Consider the following 18,713-nt stretch of genomic DNA (forward strand, 5'->3'; position numbering starts at 1 on the left):
ATCCACTTCGATGAATGAGGGCTTCTCATGGCTTCTTCATATGAGGTGGGATCTTTTTCCATATGAACCATTTCTGTGTTATAAACTTTGAAGTCAGTAGAAATAGCTGACTTTCTTGGTCTTGTACACCTTCTAAGGGCCTCATTTTCTGGCACATTCCTCAACTTCTGGCACTTCTTCTAAAATTTGCTGCTGCACCTCCCTTTCATGCTCAACAACGGGTTCAGTCGGCTCCTGACAGACAGGTTCCGGGTGTACCCCCATAGTTGTCATGGGTGGAGTTGCAACTGGTAGTGAGAAAAATGGCTCATGAATCATCGGATTAGGTGCATGCACCCTCTTCTCCTCAAGATCATTTTTTCGAGCTACCATGCTCCCCCTCATCATTTCGTCCTCTAAGAAGACTGCATGTCTTGTTTCTACAAACTTTGTATGACTGTCTAGACAGTAGAAACGAAAACCATTTGATCTGTCTGGATAGCCAATGAAGTGGCAACTCACTGTTTTGGGATCTAACTTTGCAATGTTTGGATTAAACATTTTGGCCTCAGCAGGGCACCCCCACACCATGAAGGGAGGGCACCCTTCCTGTCCATAGCTCGTACGGTGTTTTGGGCACCGACTTGCTTGGTACTCTATTGAGAATGTGAATGGCGGTTTTAAGCGCCTCCATCCATAATCCCAATGGCAAGCTGGAATAACTCATCATGCTGATAAGTGTACGGTTGAGCCTTTCAGTTACTCCATTCTTTTTCTCCCATAGTGGGATACATTAAAAGCACATGAGTTATCATATCTTTCTCTTGCCAGAATTTCTCCCGCCATACGGGATTTTTTTTACATAATATTATGTCAGCTTTACCCCATTACGCAGGTATTTTCCCAGACTTTTCCCGCCATGCGGGTAATTCCCTGTAAGGGAACATAAATGCCAGAATTGGCTCTTTTGACTGCATATTCAATCATGAAATTTAGGAATAAATCTGAATGCTCTTTGACACACATGCTTGATCCGACATTGGTCAAATTAACACGCATGTTGCTTGTTTCATCTCAAATCATGTTGACTGAAAAAATCTTTCATCAACCAACACTCTCAATGATCTATTTCTTTTCTTTTGATGCCATTCTTTAGACCTTTCTTGGTCATCTTTCGGGTTATAAGTACCCAGTCATTCGCTTTCATGAATGAAAGCATGGAAAACTTTTAGTCTGAGAAAACTTAGCCAATGATCAACAATAATGGGCATAAAAATAACCCTACATTGGTCTGGTTAAAAGAAATGCACATTAAACTTTTGAAACTTTCTTTTATATTCTAAATAACCGTTGTTGCAGAATTAGAATAAACATCATCCTTCTACATTAATTCAATATCACCGTTGGGCGGAAATGGAAATAATGCATATAACTCATAAACAATGTGATGATAGTATTTCTATTAAACAACTTTGATAAGAACTAATCATCATGATCAACTTTATTGCAGCGGCAACAAGAAATATACATTTCTCTAGTTCAAGAGCATTTCTTGATCTTTATCCGTTCTCTGAAAATTGATCACTTTGATACAAAATTTATCAGAGATTTAAACTTTGAACATAAGACTCATAGAATTATAGCACTGGTATCATCAACGTTGGTCATAAAATAACAATACCATATTTTAACTTTAAAACAAATATCTTTCTTTTGTCATAGCGGAAACTATCTACATCTTATTTCACCACAGGGAAAAACATTGCTAAGAGCATTTCTTTCAATTAAATTTTTATGTTGGTTCCAATTTAATTGAAGGATAAAACTTTTACTTGGCAGTGGAAATTTTACAATATTCTATTCAAAAACAATTTTGTAATCTTTTACTCTCTAAGCAATTTTAACCGGTTGGTTCAAAAATGCATTAGAGAAGCAACAATTTAATCTTTTACTTTAGTTCTATTCACTTTTAAAAGAGCACTTTTATTTTCAATAATAAAACATGATCATGTTATTAACAACGTTCGTCATAAAAATAACATAATCATTTCATTTCATTTCAATAATTACTTTAATATGCTCTTTAAATATAATTCTATCTAAACTTTTATTTTCTTTGTAAAAGAGCACTATTAATTGTTTACGCAGCGGAAAAACATGAATAAAAATTCATGAACTTTTTATTCTTTACAGAAACTTTTCTTTGACCAAATAAAAAATTCATGAAGTTTATTATTTTCTTTATAAAATTCATGAACATTTCTTTTTCTGAAAATTTTCTATTTTCATTTTCAGAAACTTTTTCTATTTACTTTTCTATTTTCTAAACAAAAAATTTCGTTGGAAAAAAATTGCATAGAAAAACTATTGTAAATCTGCCCAAAATATGGACAAATTCATCAAAACTTTGCTCTGTAAAAAATAACGGAGAAAATTCCTTTTTTACAGCCCGGCCCACGGCCTTCCTACTGCGCACCATGCGTGCCTCTTCGGGCCGTAAACGGCCCAGCCACCGCGTGCACGCGCCTGGCGGCCTGCTTGTACTCTGGCCCATCGGCCCGCTGGGGGGTAGAGGGCACCGCTCGCTGGTTGTCGTCGCATCAAATCCAACGGCCGTCCGCGCATATCGGGCGGGTCAACAAGCTGCAGCCACCCCCTCCCGTAACCCTAGCACCATTCCGCCCCCACGCGCCTCTCTTTGCATCTCGCTCCGCGGCGGCGGTGTCCGTCCAGGTAGCCGGCGACGGCCACCGCGCCGCGCGAGCCTGCCTGTGCTTTTTGCCCTTTCCCCCTTCCATGCGCCGCTCTTGCCTTGCTCGCTCCTCTCTCGCCCGCTCGCCCGGTCGCCATTCTTTCTTTCGCTCCCGCGGCGGCGAACCAGGGCGGAGCCCAACGAGGCAGCCCCTTCCGTCTCCCCACTCCGTTTCTGTGGCAGAGAGAGAAAGAGGGTCGGGCTTGCGCCCTCCTCTGCTCCCCTTGGAGCCTGCATCTGACTCTCTGTATAGCAGCGGGATTGGGGCTCCGCCGGCGACGGCGTGAAGCCATCGCGCCGCGCGAGCCGCCTTCCCTTTCCCCACTCCATTATCCACGAGAGAGAGAGAGAGAGAGAACAGAGCGGCCACCTTTTTCCTTTTCTGCTGTCTGCTCATCCCACATAGTGACAAAAAGAGAGAGAGATCCGGAGACTTTCTGATGCGGCGCCCCCGCTGACCCCTTTGCCGGCGTGCGCGAGCACCTCGAAGGTGAGCATACCGCCGTCAAACGGCTCGGTGCTGGTGCCCTTTGCCCCGTCGGGTGGTTCTTCTTCCTGGATCCTCGGCATGCCGATGTGATTCGGGATCGAGAGGAACGGCGCGGCCATGTGGTGCGGCGCAACTTTTCTTTGAGATTTCTTTTGCCCTCTGATTAGGGTTCTTGGCAGGGGATCTTTTTTCTTTTTCTGTTTATTCTTTGTACCGAAAATCTTAGCCTAGCATGGCCTGATACCATTGATAGATCCACTGAATCGGGGTAGGCTAGAGACTCCGGTAGACCTACCTTCTGCCTGGCCTTGCAGGCTCGAACCAGCAGCCATGATGATGTTGTGGCGGCGGTCATGGCAGTGAGTGGATGGTGGCGGTGGAGCTTCCCGTGAGCACCGCGCTAACCCTAGATCGGTAGGGAGTAACCGTGAGGTTTGTGGCAGCGATTAACCTCGTAACTCGTGCCATGGCCCCCACCTCTGTTTATATAGCGCGGGTCACAGGACCCACCAACCATATAAGGATTGGGCGCCCCCGATCAGGGCGCAGATCTAAGGGCCCGATGGGCCGTTGGGCTCACACGGAAGAGATCAATCTAACATGAAGATCTCTGCCCTGGACCCATTCGGTTGTCGCCGGCTTGACCGATGTCGTCGTGGCGCATCACCTGAAAAAGGCCGCCACTCGTGCAAACATCTCCTTTTCCATCCCACATCAACCATCCAACACGTCTATAGTAGGCTACCTCGATCTAGACGTTCTCGCAGCTGCCAGCACTGTCGGGCAAGCCCGACGACATCAAGAGGAACAGATGAGGTGGCGGCTAGGTTTGACTTGTCACCTCTCTAAAAAAACTCTCTCAGAGAACAAGCAACTACTAGTTTCAGACTCTTATGTACGCTGGCTAGGCCCGCCTGCAGGTCTGTGTGGCGTGGGTGTAGAGCTCTATATGTAAGTGTCCTTGATGGCGGGTTCTGGGCTACGTTGGGAGAGGTTGGGGCATGCATGCAGTATGACCCAACCTAGATGCAACCAGCAATTTAAGTGACCTTCCATTCGTCGGCGTCGCCTATCCTCCCTTAGCTTGGAAGAGGGATTCATTTGTTAGCTGGGTGTGCGTCCCGTGTTGGTCTTCTTCCAACCTAAGCTTTTCTTCCAGCCTAAGGTTTAACGGGTAAAAGCGTAAAATAAATTGACCCCTCTATCAAAAAGTGGCATAGCCAAGCATGCGTCTTCTTCTATTGATCCTGCTAAAGATAATGTAGTCTAAGAGCAACTCCAGCCGCGCCCCCAGCCGCGCCCCCAACACGCCCTCTCCAGGCGTTTTTACTGCGCCGGCGTCCAAAAATCGGCCCAATCACGCCTCCAGAAGCCCGTTTTTCTCCGGTTTGAGCCGAAACTGGCGCCGGCGGACCTAGGCCGAACCCGGCACGCTGGGGGACGCCCGGGCGAGAGGTTTTGGCGCGAAAGAGCCGCGGGCCAGCCGCGTCAGCGAGACGACACCTCGTCTTCCCCCAGAGCGCCTCGGTTTCCCGCGGGGAATCAATGGCAAGGCTGCCGCCGGTCAGCCTTGCCATTGATTCCTCACGGGCGGCCCGTCACGGGCGGCGCAGCGACGCCTCCCCTCCCGCCACGTGTACGCATGGCGCGGGCTATAAAACCCGCCGCTCCCCCTCCCGCTGGCCACATCAGCCCGAGTCCAAACCAGCCGCCCCCGAGCTCTGCTCTCTCCCGTCTCTACCGCACCGAGCTCTGCTATCTCACCCGTCCCCCTTAGCTTCCCTCTCCAGCGATGGCCGAACGCTTTTCCGGCGATGCCGCGGCGGCCAACGGCTTCGGCCGCCCCTCGCTCCAGGAGTGCGAGGCGTGGCTCCTGTTCGAGGCCAACATCCCGGCGCCGCCGGACATGCGCGCCAGGCTGACGGGGTGGAGTCTCCGCAACGGTGGCGTCCCCATCCCCCCGGTGCCCGACGTCGACGCGCGCCCCGGCATCTTCGCCGCCGAGGTCGACCGCGTGCGGTCGTCCCTGACGGAGGAGCAGCGCGCCCTCCCCCAGTACGCCGCCGACAACCACGCGGCATGGGCGGACTACTTCCAGCGGCGGCAGGCGCAGCGGCTGACGTCCACGAACGGGGCGCCGGTGGTGGGCGGCATCAAGAAGAACGATGGCCGCCGCGTCTGGTGGGGCGTCCCCCGCCGCACACTGCACGAGGTGATGGAGTACCTCGAGGACGGCAATAACCCGTCGCTGGCATACCCTATCGCGGTGGCCGTCCCCCCCCCCCCCCCCCGCACCGGAGTGCTGGGCCGTGGGTGCCCAGGAGGTTCGGCTCCTCCTCCCACTCTTCCGGCTCGCCGACGCTCTTCGGCGTCAAGGCGGAGCCCGCCGCGGAGACGCCGCTCGGCAGGCACACCCGCAGCGCCAGCATCATCATCAACGAGGGCGGCCGGCGCGCCTCCTCCTCGGCTCCGCCGCGCTTCGTCAAGCCAATGACGGAGCCGGGGCTCGCCGCCGTCAAGCCGGAGCCGGGGCTCCCCGTCGTGAAGACGGAGCCCGGGCTCGCCGGCGGCGTCAAGGAGGAGGAGCTCGACGACGAAGCGGCTCTCAAATGGGCACACTACGACTGAGTGCGCATGGAGATGGAGCGCCAGCGCGCCGCCTATGCGCGGTTTGAAGCTCGGCGTCATGGCCGAGACGAGGGAGGCATCGTCGTCCTCGACGACAGCGACGACGACGACGCGCCGCCACCACCGGTCCGGCATGGAGACGCCGGGCAGGGGTCCAGCAGGGACGGTCGTGCCATCAAGAAGGAAAAGGCCGCCGCCGCTGCCGACGAGGACGGCGGCGACTTCTTCGCCCCGTAGATGGCTTTTTTAAAATAATTTATGTAACGCCGAACATATTAAATATGAATGTCAAGTTTGCCGAATTTAGCCGAATTCAGATTTTTTTAAAATAAAAAAACGCGTCTGGGGCGACCCTGGGGCGAGCGGCTGGGAACTCGCTCGCCCCCACACCGATTTTACCGCCGGTTCACCCCCAGGGGGCGTGTAAAATCACCGCCTGGGGGGCCAACGGCTGGAGATGCTCTAATAGAGCATGCGATCTAGCGTACCGCTGGGAGATAAACTAACTTTGCCTTTTGGAGTTTGGTTTATAAGCTAAAAATAACCTAATTTTGTACTTTTGGCTTTTGCTTTTGGCAAAGATTATCGATTATTCGCGTTTGCTCTGATGATGCCAGATGGTGCATACGCCGCCCTCCTCAAGTCAGACGAGGAGTAGGGCACCTACTCGGCTCGAAGGCGTAGACCTTGCGATGCTAGACCTGAAGCCGGATGCTCGACCTCGGAACGCCATCTCTGCAACGTCACTCTATACCTATTTTCAGTATTTTTCTCTTGTAATTGTTTAGCTCGATCCTTAGGTTCGACATTCATTTGAATTAGGACCCCGATAAATGCCGAGCGTTCGGTCTGGGAAAGCCCCAGATCGAACGACTCGATCGGTCCTGTGGAGGCATCGATCGAACGCATGCGTTCGGGAGGAGAGTCGCCCAGCCCGAACACCCTACCTCGGGGCCTAGAGGCCTTTTTGTTGTGAAGAAAAAAAAGAAAGTAAAGCCCAGATTGTGCCAATTTTTACTTTGACAAAAAAAAAGCCCACTATTGGATGTGATTAATAAAGGCTAGATTTTGCCATGCAATGAAAAAAGTCACAAAATGCCGCAAAAAAAATGTACGAATGAACCATGAGATCTCTACCGCTATAATATGAATGAACCAGAAAGATCTTCTTTCAAAGATGTCAAAATGTATGAATTTGCCATGGCAATTTTTGTTGTTTACCAATCAAAAACAGGGCAAGATGTGCAGTGTGGATGCATATGAACTTGCCATCACCGAAAAAGTCCAAAAAAAATGTCATGATAGATAGAAAATGGAAAACAAGATACTACTAAAAGAATCCCAATGGTTTCAAACCAGAAAATTGCCATCATCTCTATAAACAATTTTTGCATCCGTACCATGGTGGCAAGAAAATGTTTTTTATGCAATGGCACAAAAAGGAAAAAAAATCATGACAGTTTGCATCTGTACCATGATGGCAAGAAAATATGGATTAAAAATTTGTATGCTATTTTTACTATATAAATTGGCCGAAGCACAAAACAAAAACTGCACAATCTATTGTTTAGTAATAATTGTCGTGTTTTCGAAGTATTTTTGCCATGGCAAAATAAAAGTAAAACTTGCCATGCTGCATAGAAGTATGTTTGCCATGAGTGACAAAAATTAAAATTGTCATGTAAATTAAATAAAAAAATCATGGGAAATAAAAGGTAAATTTGCCATGGCAATAAAAGGTTAATTTTGCCATGGTGTATAACAATTAATAATTGGCATGCAAAAATAAAAGTAAAATCTGCCATGTTAATAAAGATCAAAATGAATAGTAAATCTTGCCATGGCAATAAAATTTAAAAATTGCCATGGGGATTTAGATAAATTTGCCATGTTAATAAAGGTAAATTAAACATGGCAAATAAAAAGTAAAACTTGCCATGGCAATAAAAGTTAAATATTTCCATGGGGATTTAGGTAATTTTGCCATGTTAATTAAGGTATATTAGCCATGGCGAATAAATAGTAAAACATGCCATCACAATAAATGTTTGATATTGCCATGGGGATTTAGGTAAATTTGCCATGTTAATAAAAGGTAAATTTGCCAAGGCAAATAAATAGTAAACTTGCCATGGTAATAAAAATAAAAAAATTGCCATGGGGATTTAGCTAAATTCGCCATGTTAATAAAGGTGAAATAATTAGTAAAACTTGCCATGGCAATATTTGCCATTTTGTGTTGTTTTTGACAATTTAAAGAATTACAGCGACAATTTTAAAAAATCAAAAGTTGCCATGGCAAGAAAGCAATGAATTTGCCATTATCCGAGAACTAAATTGTCATGATCAATAAACTAAAATTTTAAAGTTTAGATGGCAAAAAGTATAAGATTAGTTGCGATGGTGTACCAAAAAATGCTATGGTAAAAGACAGTAAATTTGTGTTATGATCCAAAATCAAAAATTGTCATGGTAAGAAATGCAATAAATCTGTAATGTACCCTAAAAGAAAAGACACAAGCATGGCAATTAAGTTTCGATGGGGACATATCCAAAATAAAAATTTGCCATGGCAAGAATGCAATAAATCTGTAAATGTACCCTAAAAGAAAAGACACAAGCATGGCAATTAAGTTTCGATGGGGACATATCCAAAATCAAAAGTTGCCATGCCAAGAAAGCAATGAATTTGCCATTATCCGAGAACTAAATTGTCATGATCAATAAACTAAAATTTTAAAGTTTAGATGGCAAAAAGTATAAGATTAGTTGCGATGGTATACCAAAAAATGCTATGGTAAAAGACAGTAAATTTGTGTTATGATCCAAAATCAAAAATTGTCATGGTAAGAAATGCAATAAATCTGTAATGTACCCTAAAAGAAAAGACACAAGCATGGCAATTAAGTTTCGATGGGGACATATCCAAAATAAAAAGTTGCCATGGCAAGAATGCAATAAATCTGTAAATGTACCCTAAAAGAAAAGACACAAGCATGGCAATTAAGTTTCGATGGGGACATATCCAAAATCAAAAGTTGCCATGGCAACAAGAATGCAATATATCTGTAATGTACCCTAAAGAAAAGACACGAGCATGTCAATTAATTTTCGATGGGGACATATTAACACATAAAATTTGAGCTTCGATGGCAAAAAACATAATTTGATTGTCATGAACTATACATTTTGGGGGTGTCCATGAACTATAGTTTCCTAGAATTGCCAAGGAAATCTAGTCCATTAGCATCTCATCACTTGCAAAAAAGCGCCTGCACAAATAACTACACAATGCTAAATGGCGACATCTACAAAAATTTGCAAACAAAAAGATGGTGGGAGCTAGTGAAAAAATGGCGACATCTACAAAGAGATCTTCACGATTTATTGAGAAGAACATCTATAAATTGCCATGAAAAAACAGTACTACTCACAGCTTCAGGGTCACATGGTAAAAACATATGCTATGGCAATGTAAAACAGTATTTTGACTTGGCAACATACTTTGTGTTTTCCATGCAACATACTATGATGATTGCCATGGTAAAAATAATAATTTAAATTGGGATGGCAGCAAAAGTTGGGCTGACATGGCAACATATTTTGTGTTTGCATGGCAAAAAACATATTTTGACATACCATCAACTATAATTTCAAAAAAAGATTGGATGCCATATTTGTCAATTAGCATCACAACAAAAAGTAAAACAGTTTCTACAAATTCATGAAGGATTGAGAAAAAATGAATCACACAAAATTTGCAACATACGAACTGGGCTAAATCACCATCAGGAAGACTATCTTCAACTGATGGCGTCCGAGCGGCCGGAGAAGATGATGAGGATGTGCCCGTTGCCCATGGGCAGCGTATGGTCGCTGTGCTAGGAGACGACGACGCCGTGGAGGGCGCCGTGGCGCAGGATGGCGTCGTCGCCTCCGGGCGGCCGCGCATCCGACGAGGTCGGCGGGAGAAGCCGTCGCCGTGGAGGGCGCCGCGGCACACGAGGGCGTTGTCGCCTCCGGGCGGCCGCGCATCCGACGAGGTCGGCGGGAGAAGCCGTCGCCGTGGAGGGCGCCGCGGCGCAGGATGCCGTCATCGCTTCCGGGCGGCCGCGCATCAGGCGAGGTCGGCGGAAGAAGCCGGCGCCGTGGCCGCCGCCGCGACTCGCTCAAACCGCCCTCTTCCGGATCTCCACCGTTGGCCGTCGTCCCATGCTCGCCGCCGCCGAAGGGTCCGGCCTCCCCTGCCTCGTCTGCCCGCCAGCGTCCCCAACCTCCAGTGCGGGTGGGCGTTGACCCAGCGCTCGCCCCGCTCGCTTGCCTCATCTCGTGCGCGTGGACGCAAGCGTCCTCGAGGCCCAGCTCCCGCCCCAGCCTCCGCCGTGCGACGCCATGATTTGGCCGGCCGTCTTCTAATCCGGCGACGAAAAGGGAGAGTGGGGGAGTGGTGTCGAGTGGGAGGGGAATGGAGCTGCGAGTGGATAAGCGGTGAAACTCGTTCGGGCGACCCAACATCATCCCGAACGCTATTGTGATGACGTGGCGTGGGATGTCATCGTGATTCGGCCGACGGCTAGCACCGCGTTCGGGACGATTTGCAAAAACATCGCACGTTCGGGAGTTATTGATTCCGTTGAATTAAATTAAGAGACAGCCAAGTCCGCGTCACTTCTATAGAAGAACAGAGAGAATATTGAAGGTGTTGGAATACTATAACAGAATAGATAGAGATAGCCTTGTGCTATACGTTTGTATCCTTTCATGTTTATCTTTCTAGCTCTACCTCTCTCGTTGTAATCTATCTCCACGGTTGGAGATCTTCCTCAACCGCACCATGTACATGATCGCGAGATCCTTCTCGCCCAATCAATAAATAACCGCGGGCTCCCATGTTACGGGAGTTGAGACGCTTCATTATTCTTTCATGGTAGTCAGAACCTTCTTCTTCCTCTACATCTAGCTCTCTATCAGATCAACCCTAGCCGCCATCAAACAAACCTCTCCAGATCAAAACCAAGCCGCAACCATGTCCTCCTCCAGCTCGACTTCCTTCTCTGGCCTAAACAACAACACTTCTGAACCTTTGAGCCGCACCAACTACATCCTATGGCGTGCCCAGGCTCGCTCTTAGATCATGGGGGCTGGCCCGTATGAATACCCTGATGAAAAAACCCCCGAGCCCTCCAAAACAATCACAGCAAAAAATTCCGAAGGTAAGGAACAGATTGTTCCGAATCCTGCCTACACCCCTTGGTTGATCCAAGACCAGCAGATTGTAGCCTATCTGCTGAGAAACCTTTTCAAAGAAATCCTTGTGCAAGTCGCCTCGATGGAGACATCCCGTGCGATCTGGACAGCACTCTCCACCATGTTTGCCTCCCAATCCAAATCCCGCGCAAACAACCTCAGAATCTCCCTGACTAATGCCCACAAAGGTTCCCAATCTGCTGCTGATTATTTTGGCTACATGAGATCGCTTTCAGATGAACTTGTAGCTGCAGGGAGGGGCATTGGAGAACAAGAGCTGCTTTCCTTCATCATCGCAGGGCTAGATATGGACTATCAGCCCATCATATCCGCCCTCGACGTCCGCACCAACCCGGTCTCCGTCGACGAGCTGTTTGCCATGGTGGTGAACTTCGACCAGCGAGTCGAGCTCTTCCACGGCTCTAGAGCAGGAGGCTTCAAGTCCTCGGCCAACATGGCTGCGAGGAATCGTGGTGGCGGCGGCAAGGGCAATAACCGTGGCTCGCCCAAACCCACCAATGGTGGTGGTGGCGGGTATCGCGGTGGTGGCAGCAACAGCAATGGCGGTGGCGGCAACGCCAACAATAACTACAACAATGGCGGCGGCGGTTTCTTCTTCTTCTACAACAACAACAACAACAACCACCACGGACGTCCCTTCTACAACAACAATCAGGGGCGTCAGCGTGGATACAGTGGTGGCTACGGTGGAAACTATGGCGGCGGCAAAAACTTTCAAGGTTATGATGAGTATGAGGGGAAAAGTCAAATTTGTAAAAAAACTAACCACATAGCAAATGATTGTCGCTGGCGCTATGAAGAAAAGAAGAAGAAAGTTGCAGCAGCTGCAGACATGTCCTATGGAGTGGACACCAATTGGTATGTAGATACGGGCGCCACCGAGCATATCACCCCGGACATGGAGAGGATGACCATGCAAGAGAAGTATCATGGCCATGATCAAATCAACACTGCAGTAAATGGTCAAGGTATGATGATAAGTCACATTGGTCAATCTATTATTAAAACCCCTCATCGTGATATTCGTCTCAATGATGTTCTACTTGTTCCTCATGCATCAAAACATCTTGCTTCAGTTCATAGAATTACTCTTGACAACGGTGTCTTCATTGAGTTTCATCATTTTTTCTTTTTGATAAAGGATCAGACCACGAGAGGGTTCTCTATCGCGGTAGATGCGTGGACGGTCTCTACCCATTAATTCCTACACTTTGCAAGTTCAATAAACGAGCCTTCGGAGCCATTAGAATCTCTTCAGAAAGGTGGCATAATCGCCTAGGCCACCTTTCGTTTTCTATTGTTTCTCAAGTTCTTAGTAAGAATAATCTCCCGTTTGTTGGTGAGCATAATTATGAAACTATTTGTGACTCTTGCCAAAGAGTAAAAAGTCATCAGTTGCCATATCCTGTTTCAACCAGTGTGTCTGTTAAACCATTGCAATTAATCTTTTCTGATGTATGGGGGCCAGCCCCTTCCTCTGTTGGTAGACACACTTACTATGTGAGCTTCATCGATGATTACAGTAAATATACTTGGATCTATCTTTTTAAGAAGTGATCTGATGTCTTTCAAGTTTTTCTTAACTTTCAAGCTCTTGTCGAAAGAAAATTTGACTGTAAAATTATAGCCATGCAATCAGACTGGGGTAGTGAGTATGGGAAACTCAACTCATTCTTTCAAAAGATAGGAATTTCTCACCATGTCTCATGTCCTCACGCACACCAACAAAACGGGTCCGCTGAACGCAAGCCTCGCCACATCGTTGATGTTGGTCTCTCACTCCTTGCCGCTGCATCTATGCCACTAAAATTCTAGGATGAAGCCTTCCTAACCGCAGTTCACCTCATCAATATCTTACCAAGTCGTGTCATCAACAATGAAACCCCTATAGAACGTCTTCTTCATGTCAAACCAGACTATGCTCCTCTTCGTGTTTTTGGTTGCGCATGTTGGCCAAACTTACGCCCTTACAATAACCGCAAGCTAATGTTCTGCTCCAAGCAATGCTTCTTTATTGGCTACAACGCTCAACACAAAGGAGTTAAGTGCCTTGATGTTGCTACTGGCCGTGTCTACATCTCAAGAGATGTTGTTTTTGATGAGACCAAATTTCCGTTCGACAATCTTCATCCCAATGCCGGTGCTCTCCTTCATCAAGAGATACTTCTCTTACCTCCATCCCTTACCGGTATTGATCACGAGGGTACAAATAATAGTTCTGACTCTTTTGTGACTAATCATTATATTATACCAAAGTCTATTGCTGCAGGAACAATTAATGATGATCAAAACAGAGTGCAAAACACCACAACGGGAGGTCATTTTATGTGCCCCCTCCAGGAAACCACGCGTCACGAGGTGGATCCCCCTCGGGATCTGCTCCATTGCAGGCGACAGCCCAATCCACCTCGGGTCGATCCCTAGCGCGCACCCGGCAGGAGACAGCGACCGTGTTGTCGCGACGCACCAATCCCCAGGGCGGGTGAGTGCGCCTGTCTCACCAGGGCCCACGCCTGCCTCATCAGGGCCCGCCACTACATCGCCTGCGCCTGACACTGCCTCACCTGCGCGTTCCCCAACCGCCTCGGGTCGGGCGTGGCGTCTCCTGGCATGGAAGCTGTGGGGGAAACGGTTGATTCTTCCATGCCAGGATCTTCTGCGCCCGACCAGCCTGCAGCACCTCCTGTGGAACTCCGCACACGTCTACAAAAGGGAGTTTCTACCTGAGTTAATTATAAAAACTTCTCCAAATATGGGTTATCTTGTATGACAGGTGAACCTAAAACTCTAATGGATGCCCTTGGTGATGATAGGTGGAAGGTGGCTATGAATGATGAATTCATGGCTTTGCAGAAAAATAAGACGTGGCACTTGGTTCCACCACAACAAGGCAGAAACTTAATTGATTGCAAGTGGGTGTATCGGATTAAAAGGAAATCTGATGGCACTATAGTTCGGAATGTTTGTCTTTGACAGATGGAGAACCTTTGTATCATGAGGATATCACTAGTTACAGAAGTTTAGTTGGTGGTCCTCAGTACTTTACTCTTACTCGACCTGACATCTCCTTTGCAGTTAACAAAATTTGTCAGTTTCTTCATCCACCTACTACCACTCATTGGACGGCAGCTAAGAGAATCTTGAGGTATGTCAAGAATACGTTGACTGTTGGGCTCACATTCAGAAAGTCATCGTCTACCCTTATAAGTGCATTTTCTGATGCGGATTGGGCTGGCTGTCTAGATGATAGAAGGTCGACTGGTGGGTTTGCTATATTCTATGGTCCAAATTTAATCTCGTGTTGTGCAAAGAAACAGGCAACAGTCTCCAGGTCAAGTACATAAGCGAAATATAAAGCTTTGGCAAATGCAACGGCTGAAGTTATTTGGGTTCAGTCTATGTTGAAAGAATTCCATATTCCAGAAGTGCACCCTCCTTGTTTATGGTGTGACAACCTTGGTGCAACGTATCTTACTGCTAACCCAGTTTTTCATGCCAGGACAAAGCATATTGAGATTGATTTTCACTTTGTCAGAGAACGAGTTGCGAACAAGCAATTGAATGTTCGGTTCATTCCTTCAAAGGATCAGCCTGCAGATGGGTTTACAAAGGCCTTACCTACAAAAGGTTTTGAAGAGTTTCGTCGTAATCTCAACTTGGTGCAGTTGTGATTAAGGGGGAGTGTTAGAAATACTATAACAGAATAGATAGAGATAGCCTTGTGCTACACGTTTGTATCCTTTCATGTTTATCTTTCTATCTCTACCTCTCTCGTTGTAATCTATCTCCACGGTTGGAGATCTTCCTCAACCGCACCATGTACATGATCGCGAGATCCTTCTCGCCCAATCAATAAATAACCGCGGGCTCCCATGTTACGGGAGTTGAGACGCTTCATTATTATTTCAGAAGAAATTATTGTTGATTATTGATTAAGCCTTGTGGACGTATATATAGGAGTACACGACCACTTTAAAGTACTACAAGACAAGCTAGAACAGATCTTAGTTTGTCCTATGTTTCCTAAACAATCATGATATATTAACATCTCCCGCAATCACAACGGGTAGCGACGCAGACGGTGGGACTGATGAAGAATCCAAAGGTGAGCCGACGGACATCCTCCATAGTCGTAGCAGTCGATGCATCGCAGAAGTTGTGACTGGAGTGAAAGCCAACATGGTTGCTCAAGCAAGGCGGTAGCCCTTTGTGCTGATGTTGATGTAACAAAGAGCGTAGGATGATATAGCCATGATTGAGGTAGCCATGTAAAAAACGTCGTGGCCGATGTCGAGTCGACGGAGCTTCTTTGCACACGGGTGATGAAGAGCAGAGACCTTCAAAGGAATGCTAGATATTCGCTTAAAACCACCCAACTTAGCACCAGCCGTTGGCCCCCCCAGGACGCATAAAAATCGCCCCTGGGGGCGAGCCGGCGATGCACTCAGCGCTGGGGGCGGGTTTGCGCCCAGTCGTCGCCCCCAGCTCGCCCCCAGGCGCCGAAATTGGCCCACTTTGCAGCCCAATTTCGGCGAATAAACGGCCCATATGGGCGAGAATAGGCCCATATTCGGCGTGGTTTCGCCGTGTCTCGGCGTTCAATTATCAAGACAATTATTTCTTATCACATATTTCATCACAGAAAAATCAAATACTTCAACAAAATACTACAACAACAAATAATTCAATACAAATTATATTGTTCAACAAATAAAAACTCGTATTTCATCACGAGGCGTCCCCCTTGAGCCTCCATAGGTGCTCAATCAGATCTTTCTGCAGTTGATTATGCACCTGTGGGTCTCGGATCTCCTGACGCATACTGAGATAGGCAGTCCAAGTTGCCGGTAGCTGGTGATCAACTTCGCTAGAGGGCCCTGCCTGTAGTATGGTTCAGTGTCAATCACTGGGTCTTCTTGCTCGCTCTTGATGATCATTTTGTGCAAGATGACACAGAAAGTCATGATCTCCCACATTTGATCTTTCGACCAGGTCTGAGCGGGGTACCGAACAACAGCGAATTGAGATTGGAGCACACCAAATGCCCGCTCGACATCCTTCCGGCAAGCCTCCCGAACTTTCGCAAACCAGGCGTTCTTGCCTCCTGGCACAGGGTTTGAGATCGTCTTCACAAATGTTGACCATCTCGGATAGATGCCATCAGCTAGATAGTACCCCTTGTTGTATTGGTGCCCATTGATCTCGAAGTTCACCGGAGGAGAATGGCCCTCAACGAGCTTGGCAAAAACAGGAGAGCACTGCAGCACGTTGATGTCATTGTGAGTTCCTGGCATACCAAAGAAGGAGTGCCAAATCCAGAGGTCCTGTGTGGCTACCGCCTCAAGCACCACACTGCAACCGCCTTTGGCGCCTTTGTACATCCCCTGCCAACCAAATGGGCAGTTCTTCCATTTCCAATGCATGCAGTCGATGCTTCCAAGCATCCCAGGAAATCCTCTTGCTGCATTCTGGGCTAGGATCCGAGCAGTGTCTTCCGCATTGGGTGTTCTCAAGTATTGTGGCCCAAACACTGCCACCACTGCCCGACAGAACTTGTAGAAACACTCTATGCTAGTGGACTCAGCCATGCGCCCATAGTTGTCGAGTGAATCACTTGGAGCTCCATATGCAAGCATCCTCATCGCTGTCGTGCACTTCTGGATGGAGGTGAATCCAAGAGCGCCAGTGCAATCCATCTTGCACTTGAAGTAGTTGTCGAACTCCCGGATGGAATTCACAATCCTGAGGAAGAGCTTTCGGCTCATCCGATAACGGCGCCGAAATGTTCTCTCGCCATGAAGTGGAGCATCGGCGAAGTAGTCGGAGTAGAGCATGCAGTAGCCTTGCAGACGATGCTGGTTCTTTGCTTTCACCCGCCCCGACGCCGAGCCACCTCGCCGCGGCTTTTCACTGCTCGCCAGCAGCTGGGCGAGGGCGGCGAGCACCATGAGATGCTCTTCTTCCTGTACGTCGGCCGCGGCTTCCTCCTCCAGCAGCGCGGCGAGCTCTTCCTCCTCGCCCGAGTCCATCGCCTAGGCAGGCAAAACGCCGAACACCTTGCGCTCGGTGGGCGTGTACCCGCCGTTAAACCGAGCCTCCGCGGCCGGAAACGGCGGCCGGAAACGCCCAACTGCTGTGGGAGGGGCTGCCGCGGCGAAGTGCTGCTATTTTCCAGCGGGGAATGGCTATCTAGCGGAGTAGGGCGGCGGCCGTCGCCGGGATATAGCTAGTGGTGGCCGAGGGCGCGGGGGGTGCGAGGCGAGTCGGGGGAAGAAAACCTTGACTTTTCCCCTGTCGGTGTGGGCCAGGCATGCTTTTCCCTAGCGCCGGAGCCCCCAACGGCTCCCCAGCGCGCGGAGTTCGGCCTGTGACCGCCGGGCGGAAAAAAGGTCCGAACCGGCGATTTTCGGCGTCCTGAGGGCGCGACTGGGCCGTTTTTTCGACGCCGGCGCCGAAAAAGTGACCTGGGGGGGCCTGTTGGGGGCGCGGCTGGAGATGCCCTAAGCGTTATGCGCCTCGTAGAAAAATATGGCGTTGGCACGACTAGCTGGGGTGCATTGCGAGCACGACCATGAGCTTGTTGTTAAGCATAAAAGTTGTCTACCAGCCAAACTGAAACAAACTGGCAGGTTGCTCATCAGCATCAGTGGGCAATATCCTCAATAATAATAGAAGAACTAAGCGTAGGAGCCGGAGCTGCAAAAGGAAGAGATCCGCAGATACTCACAAGATGCGTGTCACATATGCCCGTGCGTTGCAATATGAGAGATATTTTTTTGTGAGAAGCAATGTGAGAGATAATTGATGTGTTCATCAAAAACGGTCTCCGCGGCAGTGGAGTTACAGAGCGAGGAGTTTCGGTCTTCTCGCGGGTTACATTTGGCCCGTGAGATTTTGATAGTGATGGGTTTAGTCGGTGTGGCGACGACCACCCAACTCGTGCCTTTTTTTTTCTGTCGGTCCGCCTTGTGGCTGCCTTCTCATTTGCTGGCTGCACAGCGACCTTCGAGGCACGGTTGCTCCGACTGCTCTATCCTATAATAGCGGAACTGAATGGAATACTAATTACAACATATAAATCCGGTTTCATTAGCATAATCACTACGTAATCAGGCAGTCCCTTCTTCATCAAGGTTTATTATTTTGATTATTTTAGCGCTCGCGTGCCCATAGCTTTTCTAAACCAGTATATTCTCTTTTATTGGCATGTGTCATAATTTCTTTCATTTATAACCAACCAGCAAATTCTCTTTTATTATCAAATAACGCATGAGACGCACAACGGTTCGTATCTGGCCGATCTACTGGCAAGCACCAAAATGACCTGTGTTTATAAGGCGCAAGTAAAAATCCAAAACAAACTACAAGTTGCAGGATCGAACTCACGACTTCAAAAACTCGACACGTGCTCCTAGCCATTCGAACAAACAGGTCCTGCAAACCAATGGCTAGCACGAATGTTTAAAAACATACTACAATGTTAGATTCAAAGCCTTTTTTATTTTTTCAAACTTTTGAAAGTTTATATTAATAATTATGAATTACCGGATATTTTTGGAAACATGAACATTTTTTAAAATTCCAACCATATTTCAA

The 18,713-nt window shown here is 47.8% G+C and overlaps 3 protein-coding genes and 2 pseudogenes across 3 annotated transcripts; 3 read left to right on the forward strand and 2 right to left on the reverse strand.

Annotated features, from left to right (window-relative positions):
- Positions 1-4,573: 4,573 nt before the first annotated feature.
- Positions 4,574-5,766, forward strand: LOC147992793 (uncharacterized; annotated as a pseudogene).
- A 3,587-nt stretch (positions 5,767-9,353) lies between these two features.
- Positions 9,354-10,419, reverse strand: LOC147992794 (uncharacterized). The gene has a single exon (XM_087531719.1). It carries the CDS (start codon positions 10,365-10,367, stop codon positions 9,627-9,629), a length of 741 nt encoding a protein of 246 aa, XP_087387845.1. The 5' UTR covers positions 10,368-10,419; the 3' UTR covers positions 9,354-9,626.
- A 759-nt stretch (positions 10,420-11,178) lies between these two features.
- On the forward strand, positions 11,179-13,396 carry LOC147992795 (uncharacterized). The gene is made up of 2 exons (XM_087539140.1): positions 11,179-12,085; positions 13,374-13,396. The coding sequence occupies exons 1-2, from the start codon at positions 11,179-11,181 to the stop codon at positions 13,394-13,396; spliced, it is 930 nt and encodes a 309-aa protein (XP_087395266.1).
- Positions 11,356-11,494, forward strand: LOC147992796 (small nucleolar RNA Z247; annotated as a pseudogene).
- Positions 13,397-13,651: 255 nt separating the features above from the next.
- Positions 13,652-17,146, reverse strand: LOC147992797 (uncharacterized). The gene is made up of 2 exons (XM_087539141.1): positions 15,963-17,146; positions 13,652-13,820 (listed from the first exon to the last, which is right to left on the reverse strand). The coding sequence occupies exons 1-2, from the start codon at positions 17,144-17,146 to the stop codon at positions 13,652-13,654; spliced, it is 1,353 nt and encodes a 450-aa protein (XP_087395267.1).
- Positions 17,147-18,713: the final 1,567 nt, after the last annotated feature.

Source organism: Triticum urartu, chromosome 1A (genome assembly GCF_056163025.1).
Source record: "Triticum urartu cultivar PI428250 chromosome 1A, HENAU_Tu73, whole genome shotgun sequence".
Classification (NCBI taxonomy): domain Eukaryota; kingdom Viridiplantae; phylum Streptophyta; class Magnoliopsida; order Poales; family Poaceae; genus Triticum; species Triticum urartu.